This window comes from Gasterosteus aculeatus, chromosome 16, assembly GCF_964276395.1.
Source record: "Gasterosteus aculeatus chromosome 16, fGasAcu3.hap1.1, whole genome shotgun sequence".
In the NCBI taxonomy this organism is placed as follows: domain Eukaryota; kingdom Metazoa; phylum Chordata; class Actinopteri; order Perciformes; family Gasterosteidae; genus Gasterosteus; species Gasterosteus aculeatus.
In genome coordinates, this window is record NC_135704.1 from 2,297,875 (window position 1) to 2,314,858 (window position 16,984).

Sequence of the window (16,984 nt, forward strand, 5' to 3'; positions counted from 1 at the left end):
CATATAAGTCTTTTTAGTGATTAGCGTTTTTGTTTCCAGAGTTGAAACGGAGCTTTCATGTAGGTTTGTTGTAACTCGGGGCTTTGATCTACAAATTCTACCAAGGAGTCTGTGCTGGCAATTGCACAATGTAATAAATGATAAAAGGGATAACTAAAGGGACCTGGCTCTGCTCTTAAATGGCTAATCGAGTCACCTGCTAATCACGCACTCTGATCCTGGGAATGCTTTGATTTATACAATCCTCTTTCTACCAGAGCCTTTCCGAAGCAACTGTACACTAGCTGGTTATATATCGATCTGCCCACATTCTGCCACATTAGTGAAGGAGTCTCCTGTTTCTCCTGGGGACAAAGCTCTTTTATCTTCACCTATCAGTTGGATTACATACCTTTATCTGACTGGAAGTGATTAAGCTTGACGAAAGCTCATAATCTGCGATTTCTGTTTGCCACCACTTACAACAGGCCTGTGTTGTGTTTTTCTTGTCAACCCAAATGCCAGCAGCCTCGTTACTTTTTCATCCTTTACAGGTTATCTTATGGCAGCTCTGTGCTTCAGTCATATGTATATATGTAACTGCATTGAAGTTCCTTTCCTTTTCCACTAAAGCTAGAATAGGGAAAAAATAAAAGGCCGTAGTTTATTAGCCTCAAGCTATAACAGCAAAGATGTGCGTGGGTTTGACGCTGAATGTTTTTTTGGTGATTCGGTGTGACAGCTGCTGTTGTTTTCATGTCAAGGGCGTAACTGGAGTGTGTCCTTTGCATTTGTTGTCTATTTTATAGGTTACAAGCATATTTCTGCTTATTTTCTGGTTTTCAAACACCATTTCCATGCAACTTTGTCTTGAGTGAGATTTGAAAAATGCTGATGTCTCGTCTATGAAATTCATTCTTCATTTGTATGTGAACAGTTGACTTTCCAGTGTCCTACCTTGAGCCCAAATTGCTGATGAATGAACAAATCGGCTGAGCCCATCTCCTATATTAGAGAAGAAATATTCCCCTGTTGTATCATTTCATGGAGGTACACCACCTGCGTCTCTACTTTGATTCTGTTTATCTGTACAGTACATGTCAATGGTAACAAAGGCAGTCGGTGGTGACAAGATCAATTATACATCAATGTTTCTATGGTCCATCTAACACAAATAAAACATTACTACTTTGGAATTTTGTTGTTGAAGTACAACAACTCTGTACTGTCTCTAATAGATCATAGATGCTGAAGGACGGATTATAAATCCATGCTGAATTTTATGAAACATTGACTATAGAGCAACGGTCATGCTGTGTGTATGTGTCCTTCACATATCTTGAAAAGCTTTTATCCAGTGGACTTCACTTGCTGGGGATGGAGGGACATGCAGTGTCTAAGTTGGTGCAAAGTGGACATGCAGCTCTTTAAATAAAAAGAAAATTTGAATCAACAGGCAATAGTGCTCTGTGCAGAACTTAGGTATACGGGCTTTGTGGTCTGAATCCAGCATAGCTGGCCAAGTACACTATTCTATACTTCCTTGGAGTTAAAGAAAGATGTGCTGTTGGAGGTTGCGTTGTCAATAACTGCATTGCCAATTAAATTGAAAGGTAACCAGTTTTCTCCCAGATTATTACATCTGTTTTTGAAGCAAAATTACCTCTTCAATCACAGTCCACGGACTTGGAGGATCGTCAAACAAACACAGGACTTTTCCCCAGTGTGTCTTGTGTAAAATAATAAGTTAACGTTCTTTTTTAACACTTATTTAAGCAAAAACCATGTGTTTCCTAACACAACCATGTAGTTTGTTTGCAGTTGCCTTTTTTGTTGATTTACATTTACCACCTGGCTAAAACTGTACAGTAATCTGAGAGGAAATAGTCTTTAGTCTTTAGAGGACAGGGTTTTATGCAGGACATGAACCCAAGTGCTTTGACCAGGCTTCTTGATGGCTTCTCTAAGACATTGTTATATGGATCTTAAACTTGTGGACTGGTGAAGATGGAATGGATTCCATTCAGGCTTTGGTGTTGCATCATGTTATCATGCTCTATAGATGTTCTCCAAAGCTGTTACTGCCTCTAATTGTTTTCCAAGAGTGCAGATTAAATTAATGAAATAAACAACACGGGTGTCGCATGTCCAAGGACCAGCATTTAGGGGGGCCAAGCGATTGGAGTGCTTTGAACTGGTAACCTCTCTGAATGGTCACTCGCTATTTGGCTGTATACACAATTAGATGGCCAGCCCTAGTTGGCTGCCTAGTATTTTGGCAGCAGAGGAGGCTGAAGTACTTTATAGTACAACAAAGTCTGAGAGGAGAGCAGGGTGGATTGAGCAAAAGGCCAGATGTTGAGTCATGGGTGGACACTTATTCTGTCTTCTAGTTGCCATCATTTTTCCATTCAGACTTGTACATTTATTTATTGTGAAAATGCACATTTTGTCAAAACAAGTGTGTCTAATATCTTGTTAGATTAGGCTTCTTAGACATTTTTCCCCTTTTCTTCAAGTTCGAACTGAATCAAAGCATAGAGAGTGAACGAGTGTGAAAGATGTTCGGCAAATTGAAAGGTGACATGTTGAGCCATCGTGGACAACGGAGTGAGAATGAAAGTTATTTGAGAACCAGGATAATGGTTTATATCTCTGCAAAGTCTTTAAAGGGCCCCTCTTGCAATGGGAAACTTGTGCAGTGTCCCAAATATAGAAGTAAAAACCTTTGAAGCCAAAAGCTACATAACTGTAAGTGTGCCGAAAGGAACGTTGACATGGCCTGTGTGCTTCACAGTGTCAGCAGCACATACAGTCCAAAGCTTTGTCGTTCTCTGGCTGTTTGCCCCAACATGCTTTCCAACCTCCCTTCTGGGAGCTTCTCCCACTAAGTAATCGATTTTCTCTTTGCTCATAAGTGAGGTGATGCCAAGCAGCGAGCTAGAGGCTCAGCTTCACTCCTTTCCAAAACACGCTTTAAGTGTCCGTGATTTTTTCTTTGCGTGCTTTCACGTCATACAATGACATCCCTGGGGAGACAACGTACTGACAAGCACTCGTCTTCAGTGAGCTGAAGTGAAACCGAAGATTGGGTTTGTTCTTAACTCGCTTTTTTAAACACAGTCCCAAAGGAGAGAAAGAGGCAAAGATGGGAATAGACAAAGAAGAAGTTTCAGTTATGTAACCTCATGGGATCAGTATGAATGCTAACACGTTAATCAATGTTTGACCCTGAAAGACTGTTATTCAATTCACATCTTTTTATCCTCTTCAGCGCTACAGACGTTTTTTAGCCGCCTGCAAGCAAATTGCACACCCACGATAAAAAATGTTATAACTCTGCAATCATAAGGTCGATTTGAATAAAGTGTTATAATACAGGGAGGTATCCAGATGTGTAAACATCAGTATATACGTTGCGGTTTAAGTCAAACTCAAGCTGGCTCACTGCACAAATGACAAAGTATCAGGTTCGCCTAAAATTAACATTCTCTGTGCAAAGGATAATTTTGACAAAGTGAAGGACACACTTTTAGAGATGCTTTTAGTACAGGCAGTTCAGGCGAGATTTCCAAAATTAACATTTGGGCACATTTTGGCACCCTCTGTTCCATTTAAATTTGATCATAAAGCAAACTACATATTTTACTTGTATTTGACTACATATATTCATTACATGATGATACAGTAGTTTTAGGCTTTTTTTATTTTTATTTTTATTTATTTAATTAGATTTTTTTCAACTTCGATTGGTTGATGTTGGTTGATATCAGTGATAGACACATTAATGGAATCGTTAGAGCCTATAGATATCGAATAATTAACAACCAATAATATCATGACATCCGTAAATCAATCTGAGACTTTTAGCGATGAAGCGATAGGGTCTGTGTGCATCACACCTGTCATGCTAAATTCCTAAGCCTGCCCTCTTCTTAGTGGGTCGATCAAATGCAATGGATTTGATTTTACGCCACTCAAATGTTCCTTTCCACATTGGCATTTTTCTTTTGTTTCATCGATATCTGCTACAAAAGATAATTTTGCCCGAGGGAGCCCTGCACCTCATCTAATTTGGTATGGCCCTAAAGTTATTTTGAAGGCTCATGGAGGGTTTTATCCCCTTATATGGCAACATTTTAGACGGTTTCAACCTTTCAAGATTTGAAAAAATGTGTGTGAGCACTTTGGGGAATTCATTTTTACCCACAGTTCTCCACAACACAGAGAATTTCTGTTGAGCACACTCAACCCCTGTGTCATCTGCTGTACATTCATCATGTGCTGAGAAGTTACTCTGCACAAAGTCAATATTAGTCACTTGGAGCTTGGGGAATCCTCTTCTCTCTGAACAGTAATTTATTTTCACTATGCAAGAGTCTGTAGTATCGATGTTCCCGCTTATTTTATTGCTATGGGCTGTTCATGGGTGCTTAGGCTCGAATTCACATTCTCATTGAAGTCTCTGTTTAATGGCTTTATAACTGCCAAAAGCCTCATTAACATCCCTTTGGTTATGTAATCTAGTCTTTTTCTGTAAAACATAATAACATGCTCTGTTCACTGTAGGGGGTCGATAGCATTTACGCTACAACATAAACCTTGTATTTTAATAATAATCAAGGTAATAGTTCACTAGTATAGCATACTGTAATTACTTCTATAACTCCTGACAAACATATTTGTTTCATTCACGTCTAAATGCTCTGCGACGTCTATGTTAGCTAGTCGCTAATTTTGTCTGTTAGTTGCTCTGGTGACAGAGGTCAAACACTCAGATGTATGATGGTAACATCATTAATTGGCCAATATCACAAAAGTAAATGCTTTTAGATGAAGGTCAACGCTTTGATATAAGCTTGTAGGTTCATGTTAGTTGTTTAGTCATAATGTGCTACTACATCAAGGAGTCCGCTGTGATTGTCTAGTGATTCATGTTTACTTCCTGTTGCAGCCATGATCTTGCCTGTCAATTTAATACTGTCATAAATTCTGTTGCTTGAGATTGAAGATTGGCCAATTTATTCATGTTACAGTTTTTTCTGCTGGTTTTCACTTAGTTGCAACTACCGCTTCACCACAAGTGTAGCGGTAGTTGCAACAGCAAATCAGTTCAAAGAGCAACAATTTTAGTGATTTTTAATACAGTATATCTACTTATGATTAAAAACTAGCTAACCAAACCAAATGTGCCCCTTGACAAACCCAGCAACTGTATGGAGAAAGTTCCCTCAGTCGTCATAATTGGATTCACTTGTATCTCAGCTCCCCTCTTGTTTGTGTATCATCGCTGTTTTAGGAAGTCATTCATCAATCTGTGGATCTCTTCACTGAATTAAAGTGTGCTCTACTTAAATGGAAAGGACCTGTGTTCCATGGAAAAGTCCACTGGGTTCCACAGCATAGAACGATGACAATAAATTACACTATTGTAAGTTCACCCTCGAAGTAACGGTCCTTGACAGAAAGAAATGAGAGTTTGGTGGGCATGGACTTCCCTGATCTGCACAGATGGCCCAGCATAGCCTTAGAATGTATTTTTTGGTGCTCACCATTAAGGGATGGTTTGGTTGTATGAGCTACTTTTCTACTGTATTACTTGGAGTTTGGAGAAACAGACAGTAGAAGCAGCAACACATATTTTGTAATTGAATGTACCCAAGCTCCGTTGTCATGTACTTTGAAGATGAAGATTAATAATTATCCCCAAGCTTGCGCCCATTGTTAGACAAGTGTACCTCAGAGTTGTTATATTATTGGTAAAAAATCTCCCTGTGTAACATTTCCCCCCAGCTTTGTGTAAGTGCTGATTACAGTGTCATCCTCGTGATGAAATGCAAAAATATGGCCTGTGTCTGTGCCCGATCACGGTCAGAGGTCATTATATTGTCAACCACAGCTTCGCCCAGAGGTGGGGGGGCAGCTCTACATGCACCCTGCTGTCACTTGAATGCCCCTCTCGCTCTCCCTCCCTGTCTCTCCCGGGCTTTCAGCTGAGGCACAACGCGATGATGGGATTCTCAGATGGAATTGAAATCTCGTCCCACAGCTGTCACCCATGCAAATTGCATTGTCTACGGATTCTATCGCTGACAAAAACCAGCAGTCAGTTATTGTCTGATGCCTTCTCATTCCTGTTTTTGTTACGGTGTCACCATGGTGTCATTATCCGTGACACCGCTGCCTCTCTTGTTAATCTTTTCAGACAGTCATCTTTTAATCCCTCTCTGTGTCTTCATTTTTCTGAAGGTTTACCGCCACTCCTACATGGCCTCCTACAGTATCTACAATATTCACACACGGTAAGGGCTGCTGTCTACCGTGTGAGCTAAAAAACACTGCTGTCATCAGCGAGACGACACGAGTTGTAAACAGTGTGCGATCGGTAAAGGCTAAGTGCAATCAAAGTATATGCTGTTCACATATGCATGAAAAAGGGGATTTTCTCGATTACAATTCCAACGACAGCATGCAGCTGCAGGCACAGCGCCCACGCATTGGCTGGAATTTGAACTTTTTAAACTTTTTATTTTTTTCTGAATACTACAGTATTGTCCCATGTCTCGGCTGTGTGCCAGGGTTTTCATCAGACCGAGTTAAGACGTCTGTGTCCTCTCCAACACGCAATTCAGTAAATTGCCACCCTTCTGTAACTTTTGCTAAATTAAATTTAGGTTTCTGTTTGAAATGTAAATGTATGTACAGGCAGTTTTAACTGGATTACTGGGCTACATGGATTTACCATCACAGTTTAAGAAAATCTCTCAGTTAGTACCGTTGAATACATACATTACGAAGATAATGTGGGCTCATTCACTGGTGGCTCTTCATAACCGTGTCAATAATGCTTTCAAAAGCTGTGGACCAGCTCTGATTCAGACAGCCTGCCAGTGCCTTCACTTCTTCCTACTTTTTTCGGCTGATGGGATTTGCCTTTACACAAAGCTATGTGATCGATTCCTCAGATATTGTGCCTGGGAATCACCAGGGCATCACTCTATCATGTTCTTTTCGTTTTGGTCATTTGGCTGCTGATATCACTCTTGGTCTGTTGTCAACTCCAGCAGATTTGAATTTGCCCGTTGTTCTTTTTCGGACAAAAGAAACTCACCCAGCAATAACTATATTGCAGGGAAAACTGGCTCAAAGGATTTGAACACTATTTTCATGTTAGTTTCCACTTTTTTCCTCTTACACCAGCAGTGTACCCAATTTTATTTCATTTTATTAAACGTTTTCTGTGTTTACATTACATACCATAGTGTGTATGTGTATTTCAAACTATTTTCATTGTTAGTTTTTTTCAAGGTTTTGTTTTCTAGTTCAATATCCCCAAAACTATATTCACTTTACTATGATGTAAGTTGTGAATGAGCACATTCAGAATTTTGAACAACCTTGAACATTTTGAATTTGGCTTGAAAGAGCCACCAAACGTTTGTGATGCCATTGTTTGTTGTTTTTCCTTCAGCGAGGTTTGGGAGCTGGATCCTCCTGAGGTGGTGAACTCGGTCCTGCAGTACGCCGCCTGGGGAGTGCAAGGCCAACAACTGGTGAGAACACACAAAACAACATTCACCAACCGCAACCTGCCGTTAAGCTCCGCCTTACTTTGCAAGGGGTATGAGCGAGCGAGTGGTGTACCGTACGCTCACATGCACTAAAAGGTACATGCACAGGCGGCCCGCCCGTGTCACAAAGCCCAGAAAAAGAGAAAAGGGAGGAAGGGAGCAATTGGGTTGGCCGGTCATTCCGTCGTGTTTACTTTGTAGGAATGTACAAGGCCAACATGTATTCCTGGCCAATGAGCTGGCAATTACAACCAAATGATGACAACACATTAAATCAGTAAAGTTGTTTTTAGTGGAATGTGATTTTAATTCAGAATTCCCCACTTTACTCACAATGTACCTCCATTTTGTTGGACCCCAATTAGATTCAAATTTTCTCCAATCATACATTTCCTTTTTCTTTTATTTATCTACACCGGACAGATGGGGAGCAAAAAAAAGGCAAAAACACCGGTTGGCAGTTTTTTCCATATTTGCACATTTCAGCGTGTAATATTTGGGCATAAATCAAAGACTCCATTAAGAAGTCATTATGGTGATAAGGAGGTGGGAGCTGGTAGACAGATGGGAAGGCTCCGCTCTCAAGGAGCATGCATAGCCATCATTAGTCAGAAGTGTGTCGTTGGAAACACTGACATAATGTGTGTGTTTTGCAAGCGTTTGTATAAGAGCCTTTAAATTGACAAACTATTTCTGGATGACTCTGTTACTGATAAAAACGTTTGGAGAAATTAGGGCTTTTTCCCTAATGATTTTAGAAGCACATATATATTGACTATAGTTGTTGTTATGAGATATATCAGAGTGTGAGACCCTATTTGTTATGTACAGTTGTGGTCAAAAGTTTTACTTGTAAAGAACATAATGTCGTGGCTCTCTTGAGTTTCCAGTTATTTCTACAACTCAGATTTTTCTCTTGACGGTAGACATTGGTGTTAAAGGCCTCACCTTTTCTCCTCCAAACACATTGCTGGGCATTGTGGCCAAACAGCTTGATTTTTATTTTGACTGACCACAGAACTTTCCTCCAGAAGGTCTTATCATGGTCCATGTGATCAGCAGCAAACCTAAGGTGCCGCTTTTGGGGCAAGGGCTTCCTTCTTGCACGGCAGCCTCTCAGTCCATGGAGATGCAAACATGACTGAAACTGAAAATGTTCAACCATGCTGGGAAAGGAACTACTTTACATTTTCCAAAGTTACTTAAACTTAAAAACTGTTTTGACTCAATGCAATGGCATCATTAATCTTACTGTCTTTTTGTGTACATCACATGGCTGATTTTACTCGCCCCTGAGTATAAGCTTTACCCATTTTTTACAGAACTCTTCTGTTTGATAATCATCGCTCTGAACCTTTTGGCACATACATAGACTGCCTTCTGTACTGATGATATCTCAATGCCAGCAGGAGGCCGTGCAGACTGGGAGTTTGTGTCAGTGCAGAGAGAGATGAAACAATATGTAAGATCACACGAGGCCACAGAATTCAGGCATGTTGGAAAGCCCAGACCACTATTTCCTGTTTCATTTATGTGCTTCAAATTGTTTGACGCTGACCAATGAGTTATTAGCTCGATTTTTCTATGTGGAAATTACAGTAGCTCTCTCCAGTATCAAGTTTTTTAAAGTTTCTTAAGAATCACAACAATCCAGTGATTGTCGTATGCACATTCAAACAGGGACTATAAGGGTATTTGCCATGATTTTAATGAATGCAATATGACATAACGCAACTAATGGCCAAAAAACAGTGTCAGACTTTGAGGCAGTGTTCTGGGTTGGTAATTGGATTGTGACGTCCATACATATAGAAAGAACAGAAAGAGTAGACCGGCACTAAAACCATTTACTACTCCATATATTTACCATTCACTGATATTTGCAGAAAGAAAGGAAATATGTGCAATCTGTGATTGGTTGTTCCACGTCACATGGGAGCTGTAGTTCCTTAAAATTTAGATTATCTCACAATTTAGTAAAACACTAATTTTGAAAGAAGGGAATCTGTCCCCTGGTAATTCAATAACTGATTTTTGTGAAAGCTGTGGACACACTGAAAGTACAGTGGGGCTGGGGTGCGTTGGGGGGTGCAGGATGTTGTCTGAGGTGGGGCACACAGTGTCAGCCTTTGGAAATCTCTCAGGCTGTGGGTTTGGGATTTTGATTAACTGCTTAGTCCTCTGGAGCACTGGCAGGATTACTTCAATAAATACAGTTTACCGACCGTGCAATGCACCTTTACTCTTAAAAGAATAGTTTGGATGCTTGAGCAGATACTGTGTGTGTTTAATACAATAACTGTTAATCGAATAATAGACTTTTGAAGCCTGAAATCTGGCTCCTATACTATGCTTGTACAGCTATGCTGCAGTGCTCCTGTCCCTCACTGATCCGTTCTCGCCCTGCAATTTAAGTCGCCTTTGTGTGCTTACTCTCCACAGATCTACATCTTTGAAAATAACATCTACTACCAATCAGATGTCAAGAGCAACTCTCTTCGCCTAACGTCGTCAGGGATGGAAGGCATCGTCTTCAATGGGATCGCCGACTGGCTCTACGAAGGTACATGTCACCTATATACTGTATACATGTACCTATATACACATCTAGCCAGAAAGTGCAGCTAGACCTTTTTCTGGTTGATGGAACCTGACAGAATCCCAATGACAAACAGGAACATGTCAGATAATGTCAGATATAGACGGGTTGAGACACAACAGTTCTCAAAGCAATGATCATAACATCTCACTTTATTTTCAAGTGTTGTCAGACTCTCTCATTAAGCCTTAAAGGCCTGTGTTCAGAAACATTACCTTGTAAAAGGCAGTGTTTAACTATGCATATTGTTTATTCTTGTGCACATATCTCCCCACTGGTAGTAAAGGGGTTGCTTTATGTGTCTAAGTAAACACACACTGTATGCATTTAGCCACTCTGGACAATCTCCGGAGAAAAGAACATATTAAAATGTAATGAAAAGGTAAGTGGAAGCAGTGAATGCCCTGTTTCCTTCATTTTTGAGGTATAATACCATTTGTGTATATACAGTGGGTAATTCTATCTAATAAAAATTACAATACAATTATGCACGTACAATCACTTGAAATAAATGGATCGTATAAACACCTACTTTATATGTTACAGTGAAACAAATCAATCATTAGCAGAAGGTTAGGGATATATTAAGGAGGTTGTTACAGCAATTATTATAGATATAGATTGATACAATTCATATAGTCGCTGTGTTCCCAACATTCATAATTGTGACACCGATGAATGGTTATTGAATTGGTTCTAACACTATCCTCTTATATGTACTTATTGATGGGCATATCTGGAGCCGTTTTGTGTTTCATGGCGATAATACTCATTCTAATCCTTAAACGTCAACATTCATCCTGATAAAATAATGTGTCTCCTTCTGAAACAGAGGAGATTCTTCGGACCCACGTGGCACACTGGTGGTCCCCTGACGGAGAGAGGTTGGCCTTCCTGGTCCTCAATGACAGCCTGGTGCCCAACATGGCTTTGCCTCGCTTCACTGGCATGACATACCCCAAAGGGAAGCAATACCCATACCCCAAGGTAAATATTAATCAGAGGACAAAGTCATAATCTCACCGCACAGTTACAGGACAATTATCCATGCCGGTTGGACCCGAGCATCTCCCATTGTTTTACAGAACCGAGCAAGAAGTTCCAAGCTGACAATTTTGTACTCATCACGAACAAATTAGACAATGCTTCAAAGAAAAAAATCACCGTGGTGTGTCATTTCACACCCTACCCCCTTTGGATTGGCTAAGGGAGCTGGCGCTCTTGTCCACGTAATGAATAGTTGGATCCAATAGGCTCTTACGGGTAAAAAGAGGGGTTGGACTTGCAGAAAATGGGCCACCGCAGCCTGACATCTCAGATCCCATATGCAGGAGTACGGTTTCATAACCAGCAACTTCTACCTACGTCTGGTTCATCAAGACCCTTTCATTGCCGTTGTAGCACGTCACCCAATCCTATCAGTTTTTCTGACCGGTGGTGATCCCGCGGGAGGGCGAGTAGGGAGGTGCAGCCGGCCTCACAGGCAAGCAAGGCCACTAGAGCCTGTCCACCGAGCCCTCCATCTGGGCCTGGCTCCAGTGACCGCTTTGCGAAGGGTAACCTTACCCGGAGCACCAGGCTGAGGACAATCTTGTAATCTCAATCTCTAGTTTCAAGTCTTCTTCAATACAGCATGATGTTCATTTGGTAAATTATGGTCAATGCTATAGGGCAGGTTTATTGTGATTAACAAGTTTCTACCACTGTGTTGTCCAATCTATGAGTTATTTTTAAAAATCTTATAACTTCAAAAATTTCAGTATACTTTCTCTTAAGTTAGGGAACTAAGGATTTTTTTTAGTGTATTACAGCCTTTTAACATTTGTCATCGAAAGAAATCTGATGGATTTTACTACCGCAGGGTTGGCGGTTCGAACCCTGGCTGCTCCATGCCCCATGTCAAAGTGTCCCTGAGCAAGACACCTAACCCCTAATTGCTCTCCGGGCAAAAATGTTAAAGTCATGGGTTAAAAAATGCAATGTAAGTCGCTTTGGATAAAAGCGTCAGCCTAATGACCTTTAATGTAATGTAATGATTTATGGAAACAGGATGTGGAAATGAACTTCATGTAGCTTGAATTACAAAAGATAAACATATTGTGTTTTTTTTTGTCTGTTCCTCGATCCCACAGCGATCAGTGGTATACTGAGACTGTGCAGTGTCGAGGAAAAGGGGGACAATTTTCCCCTCTATGGGCATGGTCATCTAAGTGGATATGTATTTAAAAATGCTCCTGAAGGATGTTCTCTTGGATTACTCATTCCAAATCACGTCATCACAACAGCACTTTATATGTCACGTTAAATGATGCAGAGCTTTTTTCTAACGTCTGGGCTGTTGGTTCTGTGTGCAGGCCGGCCAACCGAACCCGGCGGTAAAGCTCTACGTTGTCAACTTGTACGGGCCGACGCACACGCTGGAGCTTATGCCCCCAGAGACGCTCAAGCTACGGTGAGGGCAGCTGCATTCAGGAATTTGGAAAATTGCCTTTTTTTCACATTTTTGTTCACTACACACTCTGTCCCGTTAATGAGGGAAAACCGTGCGCAGTGCAGCTTACTCTGCCTCTGCATTGCAGTTGTGATTGTACTATGTATTATACTTGTGGGAGAACCAAGTAAAGGACAAACCAGCAAACCCTGCCATCGTATTCTTTCACAATGCAGGCATATGCATTTCAACGCATGTAAAAAAAACATTTCATGCGACTACATTTAATGCCTTAATGACTTAATGTCAATACAACATATTTCTACTCCATCTTCTTGCACAGCATGTGTAATGTATTTCATTGTGCTAACCAAGTCCTGCACCACTCTGCCCCCAAAAGCAGACATATCCTTCGGCATCAACTTCCTTTCAGCTGCAGTAATGTTATCTCACTCCCAACTCAACTACCATCCCTTTGTCTGACATAGAGGACCTGAGGCATTGGTCAGGATGAGGCCTTTTATCGAACTGCATAATAAATCTCAACATAATTAAGTACGTTGGTTGCTTTACCCTAGACAAGCCTTTTTGGAAGTTTATTTAAAAAAGATACTGCACACATGTAACAAGCAGCAACTGACGCGCTGCCCCTGAAATTTCCAAAACTGACACTGGAGGGCATAGATAGTTTGAATGTTAGTAATATACAAAACCATTTCCTTCACATAAGTGTATAGTGTCCAGATAATCAATAACCAGGGTTGTTCTCGTGTTTTTGATAGGGAACATTATGTGACCATGGTGAAGTGGATCAGCAAGACCAAGACATCGGTCAGGTGGTTGAACCGGGCCCAGAACATCTCCATCCTGACTGTGTGTGACACCACCACCGGAGCCTGCGTCACGGTGAATATTTGTGTAAAGACGTGTGTCCCTGAGGGGAGAGGAGACTTTGTGTTTATGTAGGCAAAGTAGTAAGCTATACTTTGAGTCTCTTACCCTAAGAAATGCTAAGAATGCCGTGCAATGCGCAACATTTTACTCCAAGTCAAATTTGATTGGAGTGCTGTGTGCAGAATTAATTCAATTAAAGTCTATTAACAGTTCTTGACTCATTATAACTAATTGGATTCCCATCGTTGTGAAGAAGCAGGGATGCAGAATGAGGATTGAGACTGAGTGGGAGAAAATGAAAGTCTACACATCGGGGTACTGTGGTGCTTCTGCCTCTCATAGATACAATAACAAGGAACCGTGAGCTGTTTTCTGACCACAGCCATGAGATCCTGCTCCTGACAAAAAGTCTGCTGTTTCACAGCCTTTTTTTTAGATTTACTTATTTGCGCTTTTCACTTAAATCATTTTCCTCACTGAATGGTTTCCATCCGCTATGTTAGCGTGAGTTCACGAGGATCTAAGGAAGGATCTGTTACATGATCTAAAACAACCAATCCTTGTTTTTTTTGTTTTTCTGAACAGGATTATCTCTGACTTGGGTTATTAACCAGTGTCACAAATAACTGCTGAGATTGTTTATTTTCTGTGCCCTCAGTTCAGATTTTAGACTCCACAATGATCAAAAGATTTGGGCTTTGTCTTTGTAGTGGCACTCCAAGTTGCTGCTTTTGATCGTTTCCACGGCCTCAGAACACACAAGGCATACTGGTTATTTGAAGAATAAACGTCCAGGTTTAAAGAACACGTAATGTTTCTCTGGTCTCCTTTTTTCTTTTATAACATTATAAATGATTCTGTCCCTGCTATGTCACAATGCTATCAGGATACAACGATTTGATTGGCCGAGTAGCATCACAGGACCCGGTTCAAAATGCACGCAAACCGCTTAACCAGGAAGACAATCTGTTTGCTCAAACAAACACTTGGACAAAATGTTCCAACTTGTTATGATTTAAATATTGTTACCTTTGTTGTAGCCTGTTGTGGTTGCTAAGCCGATGACAATTGGACATCAGCGCTTTAGGTTTAGAGATTGGTCTCTGGTGTGCAGTGCTGAGAACACGATGCCAGGAGAAGTAAACACAACATTAGAGAGACAATAGGAACAGCTTGAGAGTTATTGTGACGTGTTCCCAAGGTCCAGTCGATCATTAACCCTGGAAGTCTCTGGGAGTCATTAAATCTATCTGTTACGAGAACATTGGTGCCAATGTATGGAGAGACCTTAACTGTCATTATATGAAGACAACATCCGCCGCAGTAAACTCTTTCCATGTTCTCTCTACACGTAGATGATGCAGAGCAATGTTAGCCATGCTGTTGAACTGTGGGACCCGCTCTCCAGTTCTGTTATTTCCTGATTTGGTGTGATTTGCACCAACAAACGAGCTTAGCTCAGGCTTGCACCCAATGCTTCATCAGCCAAAGCTCTGGCTCCCGGCTCATGCACTCATTAGTCTGAAACGGTGGCTGCGGCTCAAATGGCGTCCACAGTTGCACGAACCAAAAAGAGTTCCACACGAGACAGATGATTCTATCTGGAAAATATGCCACCAAAATGTTATTGCAAAATAATAATAAGTATTATGCATAATATTAAAAATATGATGAACAAATATTTTTAATTTAAATGTGTTAATAAGAATTTGATTGAACTCCATACACTTTTATTGCCTGATATTTGAAAACCTTTTAGGAAGACGGGGGTGTATCGTGGAGACTGACATTTTGCTTTTCCATCTTTTTTTAGAGACATGAAGAAAGCTCCGAGCTCTGGCTTTCCAAGCAGGTAAGTGCTCTCAATTCCGCGTGTCCTAGTCTGTACCCAATGCTTTTTTGATAGCATGCGCTAGACTGCTATAATTTGACTTAATGTCATTCATTTCTATTTCAGTATCTTTCAAATTATGCCACATAAAGGACAACCTTGCCAATTACCCACTTCATGTGTGGGTATTTCTATGCACACTGGGCTCTAATCATCCTCCAAAATCCCTCACTTGATGACGCAAACACAGGATGAGTGGCGGCAATGAAGCACTGAGTTTCTCCCCCCTCTCAAATTATTCTCTTGAGCAGGTAGAGGCTCAGGATGCAGAGCGCTGCCACTTCGTTATCACCTGTAGGATTTAGCAGTCTTGGATATAATAAACTGCTTTGGTGGGATTCAGCTGTAATTTAAATGTGTTTTCTTCTGGTTTGTATTGTTGTCAATGAAAAGGGCAAAATTGCAGCACAACAGTGAGCTTTTTAGAATGTTTTCACTGTCAGAAAAGAACAGCATCTAATTAAGCTTTTTAAGTCAAAAAGGACTTTTGGAATGGTGACTTGCCGGTAAATTGAATTCATCATCAACAGAGCCATGGACATTTAACAACCTGCCATATAAATCCAGCAAAGGTACCATTAGTGCCATTTTTGTTCTCTCAGCTTTAGTTTTAGCTCTTTTTGTTTGGATTTGCTTGTCAGGAAGAGAGACGGAGGCAGAGGAGAGAGCGTTCCTGGCACGTTGTGGATCACACAGCCTAACCCAAACATGTTTGGGGGGTAAAGCTGGGTATTTTAACCGCTTGTCAATCGTGGCACGCGGAGCTGCTCGTCTTTGTAAAAGTGGTTAATCTTAGAGATGAATCATTCCCTCACTGTGAGGTTGTGTCAGTGCAGAGGAAGGGCCTTTCCTCAACACATCACTTTACGTCAGATTGTGGCTTCTCAATTAGCTGTGCTGGTTTCATTGGATCCCCATGTGTCTCACTACCATAACATACCATACCAGTACATGCGCAAGCCCATATGACACACATGATGGCTCAATGGATGTTTATGTGTGACATCTGTGCAGTACAGTTGTTTTTTAAACCATTGCAGAATTTCAGGGTAGTGGTAAATGGTGCTTTTTTCTCTGATCATACTAACTACATATTTCCTTTCCTCTGTGAAAAGGCTAATCCACCATTCCAGCAATCGGGGGGGTTGGAAAAATAGGCATTTATGCCAATAAAAATGTCATCATAATTTTTATTCACTTGTTGATAGTGTCAGTAGTATGAAAAGCAAGCTTCTGAAAAAAGAACAAGTATCACAATTCCAACGCTTCCACATAACGAATATAAATTTTAATGACAAATGTGGAAAATCTGGTTCCTGTCTAATATTTACACCCGGCCTACACAGGAATGTATAGTTGTGTTGACCAATGTGATCGATGCTCCGGGGTTCATCTGTCTTTGCTTTTCTGCAGAACCAAGAACCGGTGTTCTCCAAAGACGGCAGCCAGTTCTTCCTAACTGTGCCGGTCAAACAAGGAGGACGTGGGGAGTTCCATCACATCGCCATGTTCACCACACAGGTGAAGGGCCAGTTTACAGTCACTCCCCCTGAAGTTGATGCAGCGTATAAGCCACAGTTTTTACGACCACAGGGTCTTGCCAAACTTTATATTCTGGC

At 40.9% G+C, this 16,984-nt stretch overlaps 1 protein-coding gene across 2 annotated transcripts in view; it reads left to right on the top strand.

Annotated features, from left to right (window-relative positions):
• Positions 1-16,984, top strand: part of dpp10 (dipeptidyl peptidase like 10) — a 148,282-nt gene that overhangs the window by 119,413 nt on the left and 11,885 nt on the right. For both annotated transcript variants that reach the window (XM_040201505.2, XM_040201506.2), the window contains exons 6-13: positions 6,229-6,281; positions 7,451-7,532; positions 9,993-10,113; positions 10,982-11,136; positions 12,504-12,601; positions 13,363-13,486; positions 15,288-15,326; positions 16,779-16,886. In XM_040201505.2, the coding sequence (XP_040057439.1) occupies positions 6,229-6,281; positions 7,451-7,532; positions 9,993-10,113; positions 10,982-11,136; positions 12,504-12,601; positions 13,363-13,486; positions 15,288-15,326; positions 16,779-16,886 (780 nt within the window). The remainder of the gene's footprint in view (positions 1-6,228; positions 6,282-7,450; positions 7,533-9,992; positions 10,114-10,981; positions 11,137-12,503; positions 12,602-13,362; positions 13,487-15,287; positions 15,327-16,778; positions 16,887-16,984) is intronic.